The following is a 21,807-nucleotide window of genomic DNA, read 5'->3' on the forward strand; positions in this document are numbered from 1 at the left end:
ATAATATTTCTTTCTGATATTTTCTGATATTGTCAAGATGATTTTCCATCTACAACCTCCTTTTATGGTGGTGGAAACTATATATAGGGAGCATTTCCAATGAAGGACAATGGTTAATATAGCATCATGCTGTCTCTCTTACACACAGAGCATCAGAGCATCCCAGCACACCAAAGGAGGGTCCAGGAAAAGCTTTTTGCAGCTTCATTTAAAGCTTAAATCTCACCACTGAGACGGATGAAGAGATATGACTGAACCTTTAGTATTCAGGTTATGTCGCCCTGCAAACTTGGAATGGATTTTATTTTACACAATTCCAAGATCTATGGGCCTCCTGATGCCTAAAACAGTGTGTAACTCAGTATTAACGCACCACTGAGAATATTTGGCACAGGCCGTGTGCAGAAGCTCAGCTAAGACCCCGCCTAATTCTCTGTTTCTTGCACACATATGCATGTTTTTACATTGATACTCTGCTTGAAGATAGCTCTTGTGCATAAATAACTTGTTTGGCAACGGTTTGCTGAATGCTCTGTCTCCCATTAACACACACTCATGGGTATAAAAAAATTGTTTCACTCATTTGCTGCATTTGAAGGTGATGCCGCTACGCTAAAGCCTAGTTCAGACTGCACGATTTTCAAACTCGTCGGGTCACTGCTCTATTCACACTGCATGACTATCTGGGGTATCATTCAGTCACTGCTGTGTTCACACTGCACGATGGTTTGACGACAGAGGAGTTCACACTGCATGACTGATCAAGAGGAAGAATCGCCGACAACTCTCGCGCTCTCCGGTGTGCAAACTACGTTTCCCAAACACACGTGCGATGTTACAAGTAAACAACGCGAGATCACACGTGCGTCAGACCGGAGTTCTCGCGCGAGACTTGGAATTGTTATTAAAAATGATAAACTGCACAAAGTTTGCTTCAAATTGTATGTGCGCTGATTTGTGGAGAAAAAGAAAAAAGATTATGGCGGAAGATATTGTTGGAGAGACAGAGGGAGCCAGGATTTTGTTCTGCAAAGACAGTTTGAGGTAAATAAATAATTATTTAATGTGCTGCTGCTATGGCTGGATGTGCAAATGTTTGGCCTTTGTTTCTGTTTGATAGAATTGTAAATATATCTATTAAAATACTGAAATTCTGCTTTATAACTCCTCCCTGAACCTCCTGCTGCCCTGTATCTCACTCTCTCATTGGCTGTCGGTGTAATTTTCAGTCAGAACGCTGTTCACACAGCAGGAGTTTGAATCGCCGACAGGTCCAGATATTTAGCATGCCAAATATCTCACCGGCGTCGGCGACTCGTCGGCGATTCTCTCTGATCGCGTCTTTGATCATTCATACTGCGTGATTGTCACTCGCGTGCACGAGCACCGATTTGCCTGTGATCTCGGGCATTTGTCGGCGATTTCACAAAACCTGTCGGCGACTCAAAATCGGGGCAAAAATCGGGCAGTGTGAACTAGGCTTAAGTGTACACTACTTTTAAAACATTTAAATGTTTTTGAAGTCTTTATGCTCACCCAAGATGCATTAATTTGATTTATTACTTTTATTTAAACATTTTTTTTCTATTTGAATATATTTGAATAAAAATATGATTTATTCCTGTGATGCAAAACCTAAATTTCTGCATTATTACGCTGGTCTTCAGCATCACATGATCCTTCACAAATCATGTTGAAACCGATGCTTCTTTGATTAATTGAAATTACAAGAACAGCATTTATTTGAAATATTTTGAAACATTATAAATGCCTCCACTGTAGGTTTGGTTTCTTCCAAAAAAGTCCTTTGTTAACAACTTGGAGGGCCACAGTGGCTGTTAAATACATCAGAGATATGAACCCAGTGTGAACACTATTTCTCAGTTTTAAACCCCTCCTGAGGCCAGTTTGCCTTCTCTTTATGCAGTCCACCAGTACACACACACACACACAAAGAGAGAGAGAGAGACACACGTCTGGTGCGTCTTTCGCATCACATCTTTCTGGATATATATATATATATATATATATATATATATATATATATATATATATATACACTGCCCCTACCCTTAAACTTACCCATCACAGGAAACTTTCTGCATTTTTACATTTCCAAAATAACTCATTCTGTATGATTTATAAGCTTTTGTAACCATGGGGACCTCAATTTAGGTCCCCGCAGTGAGTCCCTCCATGAGTCTATGTGCATTCAGGTTGAAGTCCCCACCAGACTAGAATAACATGTATACACACACACACACACACACACACACACTCCTGAGAGTGCATTTCAAGGGCACTCATGACTTCATTTATTTGTGCACAATCTCATATTACCTCCATGAACTTATTTGTTGTATGTAAACTTCAATGATGATGTAAACTAGGGATGGGCATTTTCCCAAAATATTGTATTCGAATATTTGGGCTCATAAAAATCGAATATTCGAATATTCGTTTATTTAAATTAGGTATTTTGAGAAAATGAGAGATGTTTCTTTCTTTTTTTCTCTAAACATGTCGTCACCATTTCTGAACAAGCTTATGATTAGGCAATGTACACAACACGCTTACGTTATATCTTAAGGTTTTTAAAACATTAAACAGTGTGTAAAAAAATGCCTAAAGAACAAAAGCATTATAAGCTCAAGAAGCACGAGCGCAGAGCGCGTCAGTTAGCGTGACGTATACACACACACACACACACACACACACACACACAAACGTCAATAGGCTATAGCCTACCGACCTGTGTGTGCGTGTGTTTGATATGGCTGATGTGTTTACTTTGTATTGTTTCACATTTTCATGTAGGGATAAACTATAATATTATTGGATTATGATATTATTCTCGGGTGAGAAAATGCGCCACTGACAGGCGTTGCGGAGACAAAGAACGTGGGGGAGAGGACGCTGGCGTCGTCTGTTCGCCGCTTCTCCACCCACAACAAATCATGTTAATGTACTATTAGATTTACATTTTATTTTATTTCCTTATGTTTGTGACTAGTCTAACAGTCAGAGCTACAATTGGGACTGTTGCTGATTGCTGGCAGCCACTGAGAAGTCGTTGTTCGTCGTTTCGCCGTTTTCAACCGCTTCTCTAATGTTTACATTTGAATTGCTGCGGTTGGTTTCTGGTTTGGAGGACATTTTATGTTTCTCGCCGCGGGTGCTCACTGGTGGTCTCCCTTGGGCTTAAGCTGCATGGTGGCTGAAGTTTGCACCGGGCTAGCGTCATCCGGGCTCTCGTCGTCGGCGTCCGGCATGATGTTGGGATGTTCTGCTTCTCGGCTGCGCCGCTGTTCCGTCCTGCATTGCGACCGTGGAGCGACATCTGCGCCGGCCCCGGTGTGTCCACAGAAGTGCCCGGAGGAATGTTCTGCCTCCTGCATGGTGCTGCGGCGATCCCCATCGTTTGAATCATCATGAAGAAGACCCATCATCTGGTCTTCAGCTGTCGTGCCTCAGCGATGTCATCGGGACACTGCCACTGGGAGAAATCTGAAACATGGAGTGGACCACAGTGTGCTGCGGAGCTAACAGAGACTTCCACCATCAGCTGTTTTCTGTTCACCATCAGCTGTTTCTGTTCACCATCAGCTCTGTTTCTGTTCACCATCAGCTCTGTTTCTGTTCTGTTTTCTGTGTTGGTTGATTGTTTGTAGTATTCTATATTTTTACTTGTTATTCATTTTTTTGTTGTTATCCCCCCCCCCCCCCCCCTTTGTTGCACTTTGAGATTCTTCGGAATGAAAAGTGCATTATAAATAAAATCTATTATTATTATTATTATTAAAGATATCGGTTAAGTGAAGAACTTTGTATTTTCTGTTCATAAACCCTCAAAGAACTTTAAAGGAAGCATTTGTCTCGAGATCATTTTGCTATCATAAGTTATCTCACTCGCACTCGGGGTAACTTAGCTACAGATGAGCTTACCTGCACTCCTGAGCAGTGATCGCTCATTCCACTGGTGTTTGGATTTCATGTGATTCTCGTTTGTGGTGGTGATATCATTATAACTCAGTTTCAGTAATTGATTTCATCAAAAGTAACTCCATTTTGTGCATTTTCATCATAGTGCAAACAGCATTTTCAATTTTCATCGAAGTAACGTTAATTCCAAACATTGCGAGGCAGACGACGACATTGTGAGCAAATGCACTTAAATTATTAACCTGCTCCACAACGCCACCCAGTGGATTGAGATATAACTGCGAGATTTAGAGGGATTTCTCATGGATGCACTGTGTAGCCAGTTGCTTGTGACTTTTTATTTTATGTCATCCTACTTTTATTATTTTATTTTACCTTAACTTATTTGTGTTGAAATAAATATTTTTGTAAATGCTTTAACTTCATCACAACTTAATGTTACCCTTTCATTGTTATTTATGTTTAATTTTCAATGGTTCCAGTCGGGAGTTCCTACCAATTGTTGTAGGTGGGGCCTTAATTAGTGGCGCACCTTAGGATGCGTTATCCGCTTCCCCTTTAAGCGTTCGCGCTCAGTCTGACTGAATGCAGCGGGGGAAGTGCGGAGTGAAACAGTAGGCCTTCCAGTGTGTGTTTTCTAATTTTGCTCCAACCTAGTTTTTCTTTAAAGTAAATAAATGCACGTCCTTCATCTCATCCATGTTTGGCTGTCCTTCTGTCCTGAGGGTACCACTTGATATCTGCTACAACTGCATTTACTGCCAGCCAATTAACAAATTAAAATTCGAATAGTATTTTTAGTTTTCGAATGTTAATTACAGATCGAATATTCGACTATTCGAATATTCGTGCACACCCCTAATGTAAACCTAAAGCTATTGTGATGTATGTTCACCATTACATAATTCTGTGGACTTATACTTTGGTTTAACCTCAGGCATATGCGTTGTGTTCTTACACTTCAAATATTTTAAATGCATCAGCATTTTTTTTAACATTATATGTGTGTTTCAGAGTTTGGTTTGGCTTGCATTTGATCCATCTGTTGAAGTATGTGTGAAGGCAAAGGCTGGTTTGGCATGTGTTTAAATGATTGAGACCGTATCCTGGTTTTGGCATATTGTTAGTGTTCTATATTGCGTGTGAGATGGGCATGGTTTCGCTTGAGTGTGTGTGGATGAGAGAGCGCGAGAGAGGGAGCGAGAGGGAGAGAATCATGTGAGACAGTATGGGCAATCACTCCCATCATGCATTTTGTCACATGGGTGGCCATGCCTAAGTCACGCTGATGTGCTTATTGGCTGCACATAGACAAACCACCCAGCTCCTCTCAGAGTGTGTATTTATGTAGATTGTAAGGATAAAGAGCGAGAAACGGAGACTTTAATGTTTCGTAGTGTGGGAAATCTGTTTTTTTTGCCTTTTTGATTTAAGGCTCGATTTCTTTCTTTTTCTGATAGTCTAGTCAATTCAGTAGTAGAAGATATTTACTTTCCATATGGTCATACTTTATGTTAGGTGACTCTAACTACTGTGTATCTACATCAAATAAGAACAATGCACTGATTGTGTTGATGTTGAATTGCAAACATTTTTGCTGCTATTTAGGTGTAAGTTTGGGATAGGGTTAGTGTTTAAGTGGGTTAAAACGCATGGGAAGGCTCAACAGTTTATAGCTGTCATTACAGAAATTAATGATCTTTATGATCTTAATGATTCATTTTTAGATAATTAGAATAATATAAGTAGGTCAATGACATGACATGCATCATTTTTTGTCCAAGTGCATTATTTCCTTCTAAAGTCATTTGAAAGTCAAAGTCAAATGCTCCCAACCATCAGGGGGCTCTCGAAGTGCAATAAAGTTAGTTTTCCTTGCCATTGCTCTATAGATTGGCCTGTCCTACAAAGATATAAACACTAAGATCAGTTTAAGTGTGAAACCATTAAGTATCAACATGAAATATCAATTCAAAATCACCTACATGCATTATAGTTGCATATTTATACTCAAACGCTTTTACACGCTGCCACTGCACTTGATGCCCAAGGGAACATCTGCCAATTCAACCATGCAGTTTAAACATAATTTGTATGAATTAAAAGTACTTTTCACATTTAAAAACAGACATTTTAAAATTCCACAGCTTTGTTGTATTCTAAAAAACTGACTCAATAATGCACAACATTGGAATTTGAACATTTATTTGAAAAAAAAAGTCATTTTAATTCATAAAATTATACGTTTCAACCACTTGGTTAAATTGGCAGACGTTCCCTTAGGCATCAAGCGCCGTGGCGTGATTGCGTATAAATATGCAGCTATAATGCCTGTAGGTGATTTTGAATTAATATTTCATGTCGATATTTAATGGGTACACACTTAAAACTGATCGTAGTGTTTATATATTTGTAAGACTGTGCAATCTATAGAGCAATGGCAAGGAAAACTAACTTTTTTGTACTCCGAGAGCCCCCTCATGGTCGGGAGTGTTTCCGTTGTGTTGTGGTTTAATTCCGCTGTGTTGTGGCGATTTCGTAGTGTTGTGGTTTAATTTAGTACGGCTGCACTACTGGGCCACCGTACAATTCACATCCAGCAGCAATTCAGGGAAAATATTGTGCGAACGTGCCACGTGGAACATGGATTCAGTCTTCTGACCTTTTACCATTGTGTCAGTTCAGTTGATTTTGATTGATATATTCGAGTGAGAAAGCGCTAAGACGGTGATCGTTTCGAAGACAGACAGAGTGTGCGCGCTCTGCTCGTTCTATGTCTCTCAGTTAACGTTTGCCCTGTCATGTGCATTAGTCCTCTACATCTATTTATAAATCACAATAACTCATCAAATAAGGCTTTGGCGGTACAGCAATTTTTTGTGGCGGCCGCCAAAAAAATGTAAATGTAGGAAAACCCTGCTTGAACATGATTTCTACGTGAGTCCTATCCAAGCGGCAACCTCCCACGATCTCTCTTGAAGCCAATACGGAAGTAATGTAAACTACAATTGCTCGACTGGCCACTAGGGACAGGCTCCAGAAGGGAGCAGAATCTCATTAAGCCCCATGTTAAAATTCCCAGCTCTTCAGCAGAAAAAAAACAGGTTTACAGCCTGGTACAACTTGTGGTTTTGGCCTATACGGCTGTGAGGGGGGTGAATTGTGTATAACTCATTAGTTTATGTTGTATAAAGCCTTAAAGTTCTGCATAATTAAGGGCGTGGTTACTTTGAGTGACAGGATGATGGCCATTTATCCGCTGTCTATAGTCATTGTCACCTAAGCTCCGCCCACATCCCCCACATTTACCCATTTTCTGTTATCCGGGAGTGACACGCGATGACTCGCTCGCAAGATGGGAACGCCCAGCTTGCCCCTACTTTAAGCTTCAGAACGGCTTATCGGAATTCTAAGGGTGACGTCACGGACACTACGTCCATTTTTTTTTTTTTACAGTCTATGGTCCTATCTCGATTTTTTGTTTTTTGTTTTTCCCCACTGGCTGTGAGGTGAAAACCACATGTCCCAAGATACTGCGCTCAAACTTGGTGTCATCAAACTACGCATTTGTTTTGAATAGGTGACCTCTAGCAAACGGAAAAGTTACACAGTGTAGCTTTAAAGGGGGGGTGAAATGCTGTTTCATGCATACTGAGCTTTTTACACCTTTAAAGACTTGGATTCCCATCCTAAACATAGACAAAGTTTCAAAAACTAATGTTGGACGTTTGATGGAGTATTTCTGTGTTAAAAATACTCCTTCCGGTTTCTCACAAGTTTCAGCGAGTTTTTTTCGAGTATGGGTCTACTTGACGTTAAATAGAGCGGAAGGTCCTTACATGGGCCGTACGGGCTCTTCTCCCGGAAGGGTGCGCGCGCGCGTGACTAGAGGGAGAGAGAGGAAATGCACGCTGTAAACAGTCTCTCAGGTGCAGATCCAGTCGTCCGTGAACACTTATGTCGCGCCGCGCTCCACTTTATTCCTATGGGTGACGTCGAGCGACTTCAACGCTTCAGCACAGCATTCCGGGAAGGCAGCGCTGCATTTGAACCGATTTGAACGCAGAAATGACGGGAAGCTTCAAGGCATCGCTTCAGTCGCGTCGCAAAGTGGATTTCCACGGTCACTGCTGTCACAGGACTTCACCAAATCATACCAAAGAAGTGTGTTTTTGACAGAGCGGTCCTGCTTTGGAAGATGCCGGTGAGTAAATCAACTTCAAATGTCTCTGCTATTGGCTACCGTCGCATGAGTAAACATCAGTAAACGATACGATCGCGTGCTTCGTCATTCAAATGCGCTAACGGTTACTCCATTGTTGTTCTGTATAACGTTACACTATTCTGACTCTGACGTGCAAAACCGTTTTGCTTGCTACCTCTAAGGTCTAGTCACATACAATAGTCCATAAACCGAATCATGTCCTCATAAACTGCACACAAAGGCCCCTAAATACACTACATACCACAGAGACGGACGTCCTGAAGTTGCCGTTTCTCCTGTTCAATTTATTTCTGCCTCAGATTTGATTGTGGATCATTATCTGTATTAGCTGAGATAGCATGGGTTTCTCCACGCTTGAGGACGTCACCGCTTTGCGCGCTTGTCATTCTTTAGCTCCGCCCACACGATACGCCTCCAGGCGCTCGGTTTTTTCCGGAAAGACTCGGTACAGCCCATATTTCTTTTATAAATATGATAAAACTAAAGACTTTTCGGAGATATGAAGGATGCAATACTACTCTATAGGTACTCAAGATTGACATGAGATTGACTGAAACTGAGTGTTTCACCCCCCCCTTTAAGATTTATTTATTTTTAAAGTTTATTATATGATTTTTAATTTTGTTTATTTTTTTTTACTTTTCAACCCATTCTTAGATGTACAGTATTGTTCAAAATAATAGCAGTACAATGTGACTAACCAGAATAATCAAGGTTTTTTGTATATATTTTTATTGCTACTTGGCAAACAAGTTACCAGTAGGTTCAGTAGATTGTCAGAAAACAAATGAGACCCAGCATTCATGATATGCACGCTCTTAAGGCTGTGCAATTGGGCAATTAGTTGAATTAGTTGAAAGGGGTGTGTTCAAAAAAATATCAGTGTGGCATTCAATCACTGAGGTCATCAATTTTGTGAAGAAACAGGTGTGAATCAGGTGGCCCCTATTTAAGGATGAAGCCAACACTTGTTGAACATGCATTTGAAAGCTGAGGAAAATGGGTCGTTCAAGACATTTTTCAGAAGAACAGCGTACTTTGATTAAAAAGTTGATTAGAGAGGGGAAAACCTATAAAGAGGTGCAAAAAATGATAGGCTGTTCAGCTAAAATGATCTCCAATGCCTTAAAATGGAGAGCAAAACCAGAGAGACGTGGAAGAAAACGGAAGACAACCATCAAAATGGATAGAAGAATAACCAGAATGGCAAAGGCTCAGCCAATGATCACCTCCAGGATGATCAAAGACAGTCTGGAGTTACCTGTAAGTACTGTGACAGTTAGAAGACGTCTGTGTGAAGCTAATCTATTTTCAAGAATCCCCCGCAAAGTCCCTCTGTTAAAAAAAAGGCATGTGCAGAAGAGGTTACAATTTGCCAAAGAACACATCAACTGGCCTAAAGAGAAATGGAGGAACATTTTGTGGACTGATGAGAGTAAAATTGTTCTTTTTGGGTCCAAGGGCCACAGGCAGTTTGTGAGATGACCCCCAAACTCTGAATTCAAGCCACAGTACACAGTGAAGACAGTGAAGCATGGAGGTGCAAGCATCATGATATGGGCATGTTTCTCCTACTATGGTGTTGGGCCTATTTATCGCATACCAGGGATCATGGATCAGTTTGCATATGTTAAAATACTTGAAGAGGTCATGTTGCCCTATACTGAAGAGGACATGCCCTTGAAACGGTTGTTTCAACAAGACAATGACCCAAAACACACTAGTAAACGGGCAAAGTCTTGGTTCCAAACCAACAAAATTAATGTTATGGAGTGGCCAGCCCAATTTCCAGACCTTAATCCAATTGAGAACTTGTGGGGTGATATCAAAAATGCTGTTTCTGAAGCAAAACCAAGAAATGTGAATGAATTGTGGAATGTTGTTAAAGAATCATGGAGTGGAATAACAGCTGAGAGGTGCCACAAGTTGGTTGACTCCATGCCACACAGATGTCAAGCAGTTTTAAAAAACTGTGGTCATACAACTAAATATTAGTTTAGTGATTCACAGGATTGCTAAATCCCAGAAAAAAAATGTTTGTACAAAATTAGGGCCGGGACTCGATAAAAAAAAATTAATCTAATTAATTAGAGGCTTTGTAATTAATTAATCGAAATTAATCGCATTTTAATCGCATATAAATATTTGACCTGAGAACAATGAGAAGTAATTTTTCACATGTATTTTTAGTATACCATTGAATAATGACTGAATACATAAGCTTAATCAACAAAATATTGTTTATTTATTTCAGTCCAGCAGACCAGCGCAATGTTTGCCATTAAGTTTAGCAAAAGCATATTTGTGATATTTGAGGCTCGATGTGTTGCGGTGATACGCAGATTCCTTGTTGTACAGCTTGCTCACAACCATGCTCTTGACGACGCTTCCATTCTTTCGTTTTTTAAAACAAAATTTCCCATCCACGGGGCCAAGGGGGCCAAGCAAAGCACCCTGCGTCCCAATTCGCATACTATCCATCCTAAATAGTATTCGAAAATAGAATTAGTATGTCCCAAATCGTAGTATGTTGAAAAGAGTATTCCAAAGATTCCCGGATGGTTTACTATTTCCGGTCCGAATTCGTAGTATGGATCGATGGGCACTCTAACGGCTGATATTGCCCACAACCCAATGCGAGTTGGACGAGGATTCGATTAGAAATACAAACGCGGATAAAAAGCGTTAAAACTACAAACATGGCGGATGTGCGAGTTCGACGGTTAAGTAGAAAAGTTTAGATAAATGGGTTTAAGTGACCAACTATCAATATTTAACCCGACAAAAATATATTTATTCAGTGTTGTCCGCATTATATTTCACCTGCAGCAGCATTGTGAACTTTTTAAATGACACGTTTGGCCATTAACCTTAAAGCATCACTATATTTAAACTGCAAACACATGAGGAGAGTCTCTGACCCACAAAGACCCACACATGGCAGATCAACAAGTGGCTACATTTCTCTCCGATACGGCAGGAGATTAAGTTGAATGTGGAGGATTTGAACTGTGACGAATCTGACGATGATTGACAGGGCAGATAAACGGTGACGGGATGCACGTAACTAAGCGACAGAGTCCGTTAAAGATGGCGAAGTAGTATGTCCCGAAGCTTGCATACTTTTCTGCTACACACTCAAAAGTATATACCTTTTCTTCACAAAAAGAGTACATACTTTTAGGACGTAGTATAAGTAGGCGAATTGGGACGCAGCAGCAGTCTCATCAGCTTCTTCGTTCATGTTCACTCATGCCCTGCGTCTCAATCAGCTCCCTAGTTCCCTAGTCAGGGCACTGATCAAGACATAAGTCAATGGGCTGACTCCCTGATCAGTGCCCTGACTACTGAACTAGGGAGCTGATTGAGACGCACCCATGTTGTTGTCGTGACTCCGGAGCACTAGTTGGTGTTCCAGTATAATCGGTCCGTCGAAACTGATTTATTGAAAAACATTCCGCGGTGCAAAAATAAATGCGGTTACATTTTTAATTTTTTTTGCGTAATTAATTAACGCGTTAAAGTCACGTAATTAATTAATCTTAATTAACGCGTTAAAATCCCGGCCCTATACAAAATAGTTTTGAGTTTGTACAGTCAAAGGTAGACACTGCTATTTTTTTGAACACACCCCTTTCAACTAATTGCCCAATTGCACAGCCTTAAGAGCGTGCATATCATGAATGCTGGGTCTTGTTTGTTTTCTGACAATCTACTGAACCTACTGGTAACTTGTTTGCCACGTAGCAATAAAAAATATACTAAAAACCTTGATTATTCTGGTTAGTCACATTGTACTGCTATTATTTTGAACAAGACTGTATCAAAGATTATCATAAATATTTTTTTTTACATTTTTAGGTTATCTTAACACAAAAGTTTTTTCCACAACATTTAATTTTGGTTTTAATTTAGTTAAAGGCATAAAAACATGTACAAGGTCAACAAACGTAAGACAAATGTTGTGAGTGCCAGTCAGTGATGCATCCCTTTCCTCATCCATCAGCTTCAAATCCCACTGCCCACAAGCGTCATACTGCATGTAAAACTGCTTAGAGCAGAGAAGAGAAGACGGTCTGTGTTCACTTGAAGACATCAAAGCCAGCAGTTCATGGTGCATTGGCCTGGTATGTGAAATTTGAGGTGCCAGCCAGTGAGGTTAAGTTTGTGATGTACTTTGAAGGGCTTTTTACATTTCACCCCCTGCAGAGCCAAGGCTCAGACAAAACTCATGCCTATTCCAGTGAACAGAGAAGAATTTTGGTTCCTCCCATTTTCTCACTCTCCTAAACGCTTTGACTCTGATGTTTTGAAAGTATTAAATGGGTGGTTGATTGTTTTCACTTTTTTCACTTTTTTTTGTGTGTGTAATATTGCTGTTTGAGCATAAACAACACGTTCGAAGTAATCGCTCTTTAAGAACTACAACAAATGGCCAGTATAGGGTTTGTGGCATTTACATCCTTATCCTTTTGAATAGCTCACACTGTGCTTTGATGTCATACGCTGATCATTCTGGGCAGCGCGGATGCATCTCAAACAAGCCTGAAGAATTATTGTAGTAAAGCACATTTGAGTCTGCTCAAGCTGCCCTATCTGTCTTCTCACATTTATTGCAATACATAACACAAATGCAATAGCATGTCATAAACGCAAGATGACATGCATTATAACCTTAATTAAACTAAACTATACATGTTATATCTTCATGCAGCATAAATTATCTGGCTCTGTTGGCATTTTACAACAGTTCCCACACAGGGATTTATAGATTATCATGACATAATATGCTAATCGATGACTTGAAGATAGTTAAAGGGTTACTTTAGTGATTAGCATATGGCTTTCTATCAGTAGAAGCCCTGGAGGATATTTGAATGACCGTGCTCCCCCCTCTCATATCCCCCTGAGATGAGAGATTTATGCATTTTATTTCTGGAAAAATTACTCCGGTGACGCAAATATCGTCAATTTGCATCATCGGCTTGGCCAGAGACTAAAGACTACAGCCAGCAGAGGGAGCTATTTCCACATATTTTCAACTCGTACATGGGGGATGGGGTCGCACTCACAGCTCAGCTGGGCTCAGGCATTCATATAAATGGTGTGGCCGGCGGAGCAAAGTGAGTATTTTATCTTCTCAAGTTAATTCCTATGAAAGTTAATCTTCCAAAGGCATGAACTGAAAACGGGCCAGACTGAACACGTGCTAAGAACTACTGCCGCGAGAGTGGACGCGTTTACCTCAGCTCTCATTACAAGAGCTCATTCAGGTCATCACGATGCGTGTAATCTTACTCCTGCTGCGTTTGTGACACTTCCTCAGCAGCTAAATCACAATATATTGAACAGACACGTTCAGTTTTTAATTGTAGTGTCTGTTCTCTAACTGAACTGATTTTATGAAGATGAATGTGGTGGTGGGAAAGTAAAAGTGATTCAGTAGTGGTGGCCTCGTAGGGCAGTGAAGCATTCTGGGTATTGTAGTCCTTCATCCCCATGAGACTAAAACACATTTTTTGTCTTTTCTCAGTCTAGAACGCACCAAATTCGAAAATAATTTCACATTTCTACTACATTAATGACCAAGTTTAAATACAGATTCATCTTCCCAGCGCTGAAGTACCCCTTTATCTCCACATCAGTTACATAAATTCATCATCTAACCATTCAGAAACATCCTGTTGGCTTCTACATGTTGTCACATCTTCTTAAATTTCTCTCCATCATTGTCCGTCTCCGGGTTTAAAACATTAGGCTGACATATTTTTGACCTTTTCAGTGCTTGTCCGAGTGAGGTAGTGGGAGCTGTTGGAGCTCTTGAAGCTCCGCCCTCTTCTTGAAAGCGGGCTGGGAGCAACAGCTAATTTGCATTTAAAGGGACAAAATAAAACGGCACGTTTTTACTCATCCTCAAAAAGTGATAATTTCAACATGCTGTAAAAAATGATCTGTGGGCTATTTTGAGCTAAAACTTCACAGACATCAGAGACTTATTTTACATCTTGGTAAAATGGGCAGGACCCTTTAAAACTAAATCGTTGCAAAGTGGTTGGTAGATTAATTGAGGGAAAACTGTAATAGCAATAGACAAAAATGGGAAAGTAACTCGCACACCTCTACCAATGCATTTTTCATCATAGAAAGACGCAATCCTCTGTATACTGTTACGAGAGAAGATTGGACATTTATTAGGCATGCTATTAAATTTGCATGTTTTTGCATATGCAAACTTTTGAATGGTAGTGTAAAAAAAAACTTTAAAAAAACTTGCATCACATAACAGTATACACTGTATAAAAAAGGCTAACTTTTGCAGTACAATCGACTTGGATGTTTAAGTTATTTCAACTTAAATTATGTTAAACTGACTTTAAAAAATGAGTTACATCTTGTAATAATTTTTTTTTTAACATTTCATAACACATTTTGATGAGTTAAAACGATGTAAAAACATATGTTGTCATAACTTATTGAACATATATTTTTTTACAGTGTATGTAACAAATTGTCCCTCTTACGTTCACAGAGGTGCACTGGTATTGTAACCACAGGTATAATTCATCACATGACAACAAGAATGTGTCTTGCTTTGTGATCTTCCTCTGAATGAATGCAGTTAGTGAATAGTTGGTGCTTTTGGCTCCCCCTGCTTGTCAAACTGCATCACTGCAGTTCAGCATGACCACACCTCACTGTTAGCTCCTCTGTTTTCACTTGGTGGCCATTAAATTATGTTTTATAAATAACAATATATGACAGTAACTTACCTAGGTTTCTAAACTTCCTCTACAATTTTCCTGCATCCCACCACGACCCGTCTCCTCACATTTGCTTGGTTAACTGTCCTAATCAGATACAGGGGGGAATACTCTGGATTTGGGGCGAAACACACCAAATACGCATACATTTTATTATATTTAATTATTTGTAAGTGTGAACTCGTGAAAGGGTTTTCTGGAGTACCATTTTACTCCAAACTTGTGAATGTAGAAATGTTGATTTTACTACATGGCCAAATAAAAAGATACATAGTTTTACTTTTCTCTGTACACAAAAGTTGTGTTATTTGTAGGAGATTTGTCTCTTTTCTCCTGGAACAAGTCACAGCAATTAAAGTGTACGTCTTACTTATTTGTACATTTCGACACCAGATTGTACATTCACTCTCAAAACTTTACAGGCCTGTCTTTACAGATTTACAGATACAGAGATTCTTTTGAATCTAAGAACATGACGTATAGTGTGCAAATTTGAATTATTTTTGTTCCAGTTTGTAGCGTCACATGATCATTTAGAAATAATACTAGCATGTCACTCACATGAGATCACAGCAATAGCACACCACAATGATCCATCAAATCCTGATGGGCAAAATCAAGTCCCTTGGATATAATTATGACACAATTGCGTGTCATGCCGACTAATCACATTCTCTCTTTTCCTCTTGCAGGATCTAATCAACACTGCCACCAGCACCTTGTTCTTCTTTCTGGCCTCAGTGGTTTTGGCAGCCCTCAACCATCAATCTGGAGCAGAGATTTCAGCTGTGGTACCTATCAAGCTTACTCTGCTCTTTATTTCATGAATTCTGTCCCTGTGGTTGTGGTTGAATTCAAATGTTTAGTCATTACTCAAGTATTTTAAGTGGGCCCTAATCTGTCAGGGCTCTGCTGCCCTCGTGTGGCTAAAATGGAAAACATAGTCGTTCCTGGAGAGAGTTCTGGACAGGCACACAGTGGGAAGTTCACAATCAGTCACAATCTTTGCTTTTTTGATATTTAACAGTTTTTTTTAAAACCTATTTTCCTATTTCTCCATCCAACTTCTCTTTTCACTCAGTGTTCTTCTTCCTACATGATGTTTCTGTCCCAGAATTTAAGAATGTGGGTCAAATTTTTACTGCATCACTCATGACTATATCCACAGAAGCTTCCCATATACACACATCAGCCTTGTGTTTGTTTTTAAAATATTTTGGCTAATTTTATTATGTTTTCAGCTGCCAGTTACAGTGTGCACCAGCTCTAAATCAATTCAACGGAATTTATACAAGGTCTGAGTTAAAAAACAAGATAATTGTGAGGTAAAGTTTAAAATAAGAAGAAAAAAAATGACATTGTGAGATACAAAGTCACAGTTAACTTTTTATTTTCTTTTTTACTTTGAGGCAGAAAGGCTTCCATAAGAATCCCATTGATTTTCCCACAAATACCCCACAGAAAATGCTTTTAAAAAAAAGTAAAAAAAGACCTCATATCCCATCTGGGTTTGCACGTTTACAGTATGATGGAACTGAAACTGCCATAACCATCCCAGTTAGTTTGTGTGTTTTGTTCGAGGCTGCTGACCTCTCGTGTGTGTCCGTGAAAAGGTTTGTTGTAGATGCTCAGTGAGAAGAGAAGTAGAAAGGCCGAAATGATTCACAATATTGAAAGAGGATCAGGTTCTTTTACTCAGATCCTGACTTTTATGATTTTGCACTCTTCACGAATGACCTGAGCTCAGCACAATATCCCCCAACACCCTAGAAGTCAAAAGCTAGGGATTTGTGCTGAGTGTTTTATGATACAGATGTTCTCAGTGGGAAACCACTTTAACACCCGGGGATTTTTCTGAACCACAGGGCACGGCAAATTCCTTCAGCTCTCCCAGCCTGCCAGAGAGAAAGAGAGAGTATTTGCTGTTATCAACCTCATTGACTTCATATATTGCCAAGCATGTTGATATTATTTTGAAATATAGTAGATTCAATGTTAGCATTCAAAAAATGAAAATTCTGTTAATTTACTCATCATCATACCGTTCCAGATCTATAAGGCTTTGTTTAATCTTTGAAACACAAATGAAGATAATTTTAATGAAACATATGTTTTCTTTCCCTCCATTAAAAGTTAAGGTAACCAAAACTTAAAAGATCCAAAAATGTCATATAGGCGCCATAAAGTAATCCATGTGAATCTAGCGGTTTAATCCAAGTCTTGAGATGAGATATGATTGCTTTACATGCTGAACAGATTTAATGTAGGCTGTTATTTACATTTAAACGCTGATCAACACGCATGCATATGACACCACATAAGGTAAACACTGAAGATCATGTGCTTCTCATTGGTTCTTATGCATTTGAGTTTCCATGTTTACCAAATGTGATGTGTCTTATGTATGTTTTGTTTCATAACCTTTCGGGATCTTGGTTACTTGGCCTTTCAGTGGAGGGACTGAAACGTATCGTGTTTCATTAAAAAATATGTTTTGACAGTTAACCAAAAGCCTGGAACGACATCAGTAAATGATGACAGAATTGTCATTTTTGGTTGAACTATCCCTTTAAATAGCATAGTTCACAGTTGAAGTCATCCTTCTCCAGTCTCTTACAGTTATTTTATGTGTTTTGTCCAGATTTTTGGGTTCCTGGTGATGGGAGTATATGGCCTGAACACATATCTGGCAGTACGGCGATGGCGTCTCGGGGACTCACGGGACGGACCCCTGCAGACCAGCGAGTACATCCGTGCCCGCACAGCCTCACGGGGAGAGGTGGAGTCAAGGCCTGAACTACAGTAAACCAATAGAGACCGAGACGAGCAAAGCCCCGTTTGCATTCCTGTCACAGCGTGTTTTTCTGTGTATCCTCGTGATGAAAGCCCGACGACGGGCAGTTAGGACGAGCGCTTACAAACAAACAGCTGTGTGAAAAGTTTGAAGCGGAACAAACTTCTGGCATCTTCATTACCATCAGCCTAAGGCCGTCGTCATTTGACCGTATACGTAAATCTTTCCGCTAATTAAGGGCTTTACCTTACCGTGATCTGGATGAATATTGACAGAAACTCACTCCACTGTGCTCCTAAACTTCTCGCAGCAGAGAACCTGAAAGGTTTTTAATTACGCCTGCAATAAAACAGACAAAGCCTGTCAGTCACCACTTGAAACCCCTTCTAGCTCCATTCCCAGCTGGCTAATATGAAAGCATTGTAACTGTTTCTAAAATGTGTCTTATCAAAGATCAACTAATGTATGTGATCTTTCTTGAGGTGGAATGGGAATTTGTGGGAGGGTTTATGAACAAAAAAAGGCGTTTTCTCTCTGCTATTGTGTTACTGTATCCAAAAACATTTGAGTAAACTGCAGTTGGATTGGGTCGTTTTTCTGTAGAGATGAGGTAACTAGACGTTAGGAGCACCAGTATTTATTTTAATGTTAATTTTTTTTAGTTTTATATTACCACAGCTTTGATAGCTACATTGTACCAAATGTAGTATTTCACCTCGTGAATGTGACCCTGCGTTAAAACGTAAAACAGCTTTCAAATTGTGTGTGTGGGTGAAGGTGAGTTTATGAATCTTTTTAGATACTAAACTTTAGATACTTCAGATTTTTAGATACTAAATCTTGTGTGCATAGTCTATTGTTTTTTTGTTATTTGTGGGCGTTTCTGTACTCCACTGTGTACTCAGCCCTGTCCAATTATCTGTATATATTGATTTAAGCAAGGGTAGAGTTTTTGAAGAAGGTGTATATATTATGTATCCGTGTGTATGATATAACATTCATGAAGGGTCCCTGTTTGTATGAATTATTATGACTGAAACTAACAGAGTGTATTTGAAGGAAGAAGTACATATGAATGCATTAGCTAAACTGTTAAACTTTTGTTTGTGTGCCTTAATAGTACAGGCATTACTAGTCGAAACGCTCCTGGACACTAATGTTACGACAACATTAGCAGAATAACAGTTTAAGTAGATGTGAAATTTAACATTTCATGAACTCATAATTGGTATGAAAATCTGTTTTTCTAAAGTGCGTTATTGATCCTCTAATGGGTCTTTTTAAAAGGAGTGTCATGGAACGACATTATTGGGAGAATGAAATGTATGTTTTACCACAGATTTTAAGTTGTAGTGCAATTGTGATGCACTACAACTTTAAAGAGATCATTCATAATATTAGTTAATAGTCATACTTATGTCTTACTATCTGAAGTTCTTCAGTGAAGTCACTTTTACGTTTTGAAATAAGACCAATGTTAATATGAAGTAACGTTGAGGTGTGGACTCGCATTATAGACAGAGCAACACTGTGTGGGCTTGAAAATGTTGAAAGACAATCACAAGAATGATTTGCGTCTTAATGTAGGACTCCGCATGAAAGTGCTAAAGTCACAGTTAATTTGTCTTATTTTGAAAAGCATTACTGTGTGCTTATGCTTTAATAATGTGTAAAAGCTTTCACTGTGCTTTGACTATGCTAAACTTCTTATTTTGGAAGATTTTAGCATCGAAATGATTTTGACCATATGGTTTTGGACTGTATATTCAACTCATAAATCATTGAAGTATTTCAAAAGGAACTATGTTGACATTTTGAGGGACTCAAATTTTGATAATGATTGTACTGTCTTGTTGACATTTCCCGTATTCAAGAAAGCAATCTTTTATTCCATGTAACAGTGCTTTAAATTTGTATTTTTGTATTTATAGAGTTGTGCATAGACTTACAAAAAGCTAATTGTTTGAAAATATTTGTGATGGCAATCTTTTTCTCAAATAAATGGATTTGGATGGGCCGTTTATCTTTAAATGGAAAAAAAAGCCTTACTGCGGTACACTGTATTTAAATCAGATCTAGTTAAATACACCACATTTCGCCACTAACAAACTGTAGGGGCCCTATCATACACCCGGCACAATGCAAGTGTTTTTTTTGCTAGTTTCAGCCCGACGCAGCTATCATTTTACGTACAGCGCCACGTTGTTTAAATAGCGAATTATCTCAGACCCATCTGTTCGCCCATCGGCGTGCTGGTGTGAAAATGAGGTGTGCTAATGAGGGTGCATTGTTGGCGTGTTGCTATTTTGAGGCAACTGAAAACTGCGCCATTGACCAACAAAAACCTGGTCCAAAGTCAACAGCGCCATATTTTTGTGTTATTTACAAGTAGTGCTCGCTGCAGAGCATCTGGAGCTCAAAAGAGGTAATGGCTCTGCAGTGAGTAGCCTCTCGTTATTCAAGAGCACCTTATTAATATCCGCCTATAGGCGGGTGCACAACATTCGTACACTCTGCTTATTACACACAAAGAATAAAAAATAAAAGGATTCCTCTCTGGAGAAGCGTTTAGTCTTTCCACTTGCGAATTCCACCGTGTAAATAGTGGGTATACCATAGTGCAAGTACAACTGGCTTTTTAAGAGAATGGCATATGAGACTCTGATTGGTTTATTGAACTTTATGCCCAAAACACACCCATGACTCATTAAGAGAATAGGGACTTTTAGACCATGAGCCTGGTGCGCCTACCATTTTTTATTTTCCATCTTTAAATTGGCAAAATGGAATCTGGACAGACCCTACGTGCAGATGTAACAAAACCCTACAAAAGTAACAAAAAAAGAAGATTTTTAACAAATGTTGCTTAAAGTCATGTTGCTTGAGTTTTCTTTAGTGCTGTGAAGTATTTCCAAGTGAAATCCAAAATATTGAATAGTGGACAGGTTTTTACTTCAGAGCTCCTCCTCTCCATTTCTCGCTCAAAACAGACTAACGGTTGGAGGGCAGTGGTTAAGCATTTTCAAAACAAAGCCGTCAAACTGACAAACTATTTTTTTCTTTGTATAATTTGCACAGATTGATTGTTCACTCTAAGACCTGTAATATGTGCTAAAAAATAAATAGGGACAATTTTAATTTCATGAGGACTTTAAAATAAACACTGCAAAATTTGCACAAAAAAATATTTATTGATGTGGCATTCTGACAGTGCATGTTCTTAAAGCATATCCACTCTTTCTAGAAACACTATCAGGTGGTTTATATATGGATGCATGCAGCATGCCTTAAAATACTATAGTAAACCAGGGGACACTCCCTTATGCACTGCTGATGCTCACGCTTATAATGCAGTGCCATTTAAGAAAATTGCATTGCTAGATGAGAGCAATGAGACAAATCTTGCCCTTTTTGCAGTGCTTTGGCAAGGCATTGGCATTATATCATTATTACAAGACTAACACCAATGTGTAGACATGTGGAAATGAGACAAGTGACTGTGGCCAGCCAACCACCTGCAAATTTCATGTATTTGTATGTAAACTTATTTTGTTCCTACAAAACATTATCATTCTCAATACAGGGCTTCATCACTACATCATGTATAAAAAAAAAAAAAATTAAGAGAACATACTTTGAGAAAATATTCTCCCGAAATAGTTCTAATTAGTAAACACACACACACACACACACACACACACACACACACACACACACACACACACACACACACACACACACACACACACACACACACACACACGTTGGTCTATGTGGTTTACAGGGACTCTCCATAGGCGTAATGGTTTTTATACTGTACAAACCGTATTTTCTATCCCCTTACACTGCCCCTGCCCCTAAACCTACCCATCACAGGAAACATTCTGCATTTTTACTTTCTCAAAAAAACATCATTTAGTATGTTTTTAAGGCCATTTGAATTATGAGGACATTTGATATGTCCTCATAAACCACCTTTATAGTGTAATACCAGTGTTATACCCATTTAGTTATACAAATTTGTGTCCTCATAAACCACATAAACAGGCTCTCTCACACACACACACACACACACACACACACAC

The 21,807-nt window shown here is 39.2% G+C and overlaps 1 protein-coding gene across 2 annotated transcripts in view; it reads left to right on the top strand.

Annotated features, from left to right (window-relative positions):
* The window catches only part of cmtm4 (CKLF-like MARVEL transmembrane domain containing 4), a 34,421-nt gene extending 14,682 nt beyond the window's left edge, over positions 1 to 19,739 (top strand). For both annotated transcript variants that reach the window (XM_067437954.1, XM_067437957.1), the window contains 2 exons: positions 15,621 to 15,719; positions 17,570 to 19,739. In XM_067437954.1, coding sequence (XP_067294055.1) covers positions 15,621 to 15,719; positions 17,570 to 17,734 — 264 coding nt within the window. In that variant the 3' untranslated portion in view covers positions 17,735 to 19,739. The remainder of the gene's footprint in view (positions 1 to 15,620; positions 15,720 to 17,569) is intronic.
* Positions 19,740 to 21,807: the final 2,068 nt, after the last annotated feature.

The sequence above is a fragment of the Pseudorasbora parva genome, chromosome 1 (genome assembly GCF_024679245.1).
Source record: "Pseudorasbora parva isolate DD20220531a chromosome 1, ASM2467924v1, whole genome shotgun sequence".
Classification (NCBI taxonomy): Eukaryota; Metazoa; Chordata; class Actinopteri; order Cypriniformes; family Gobionidae; genus Pseudorasbora; species Pseudorasbora parva.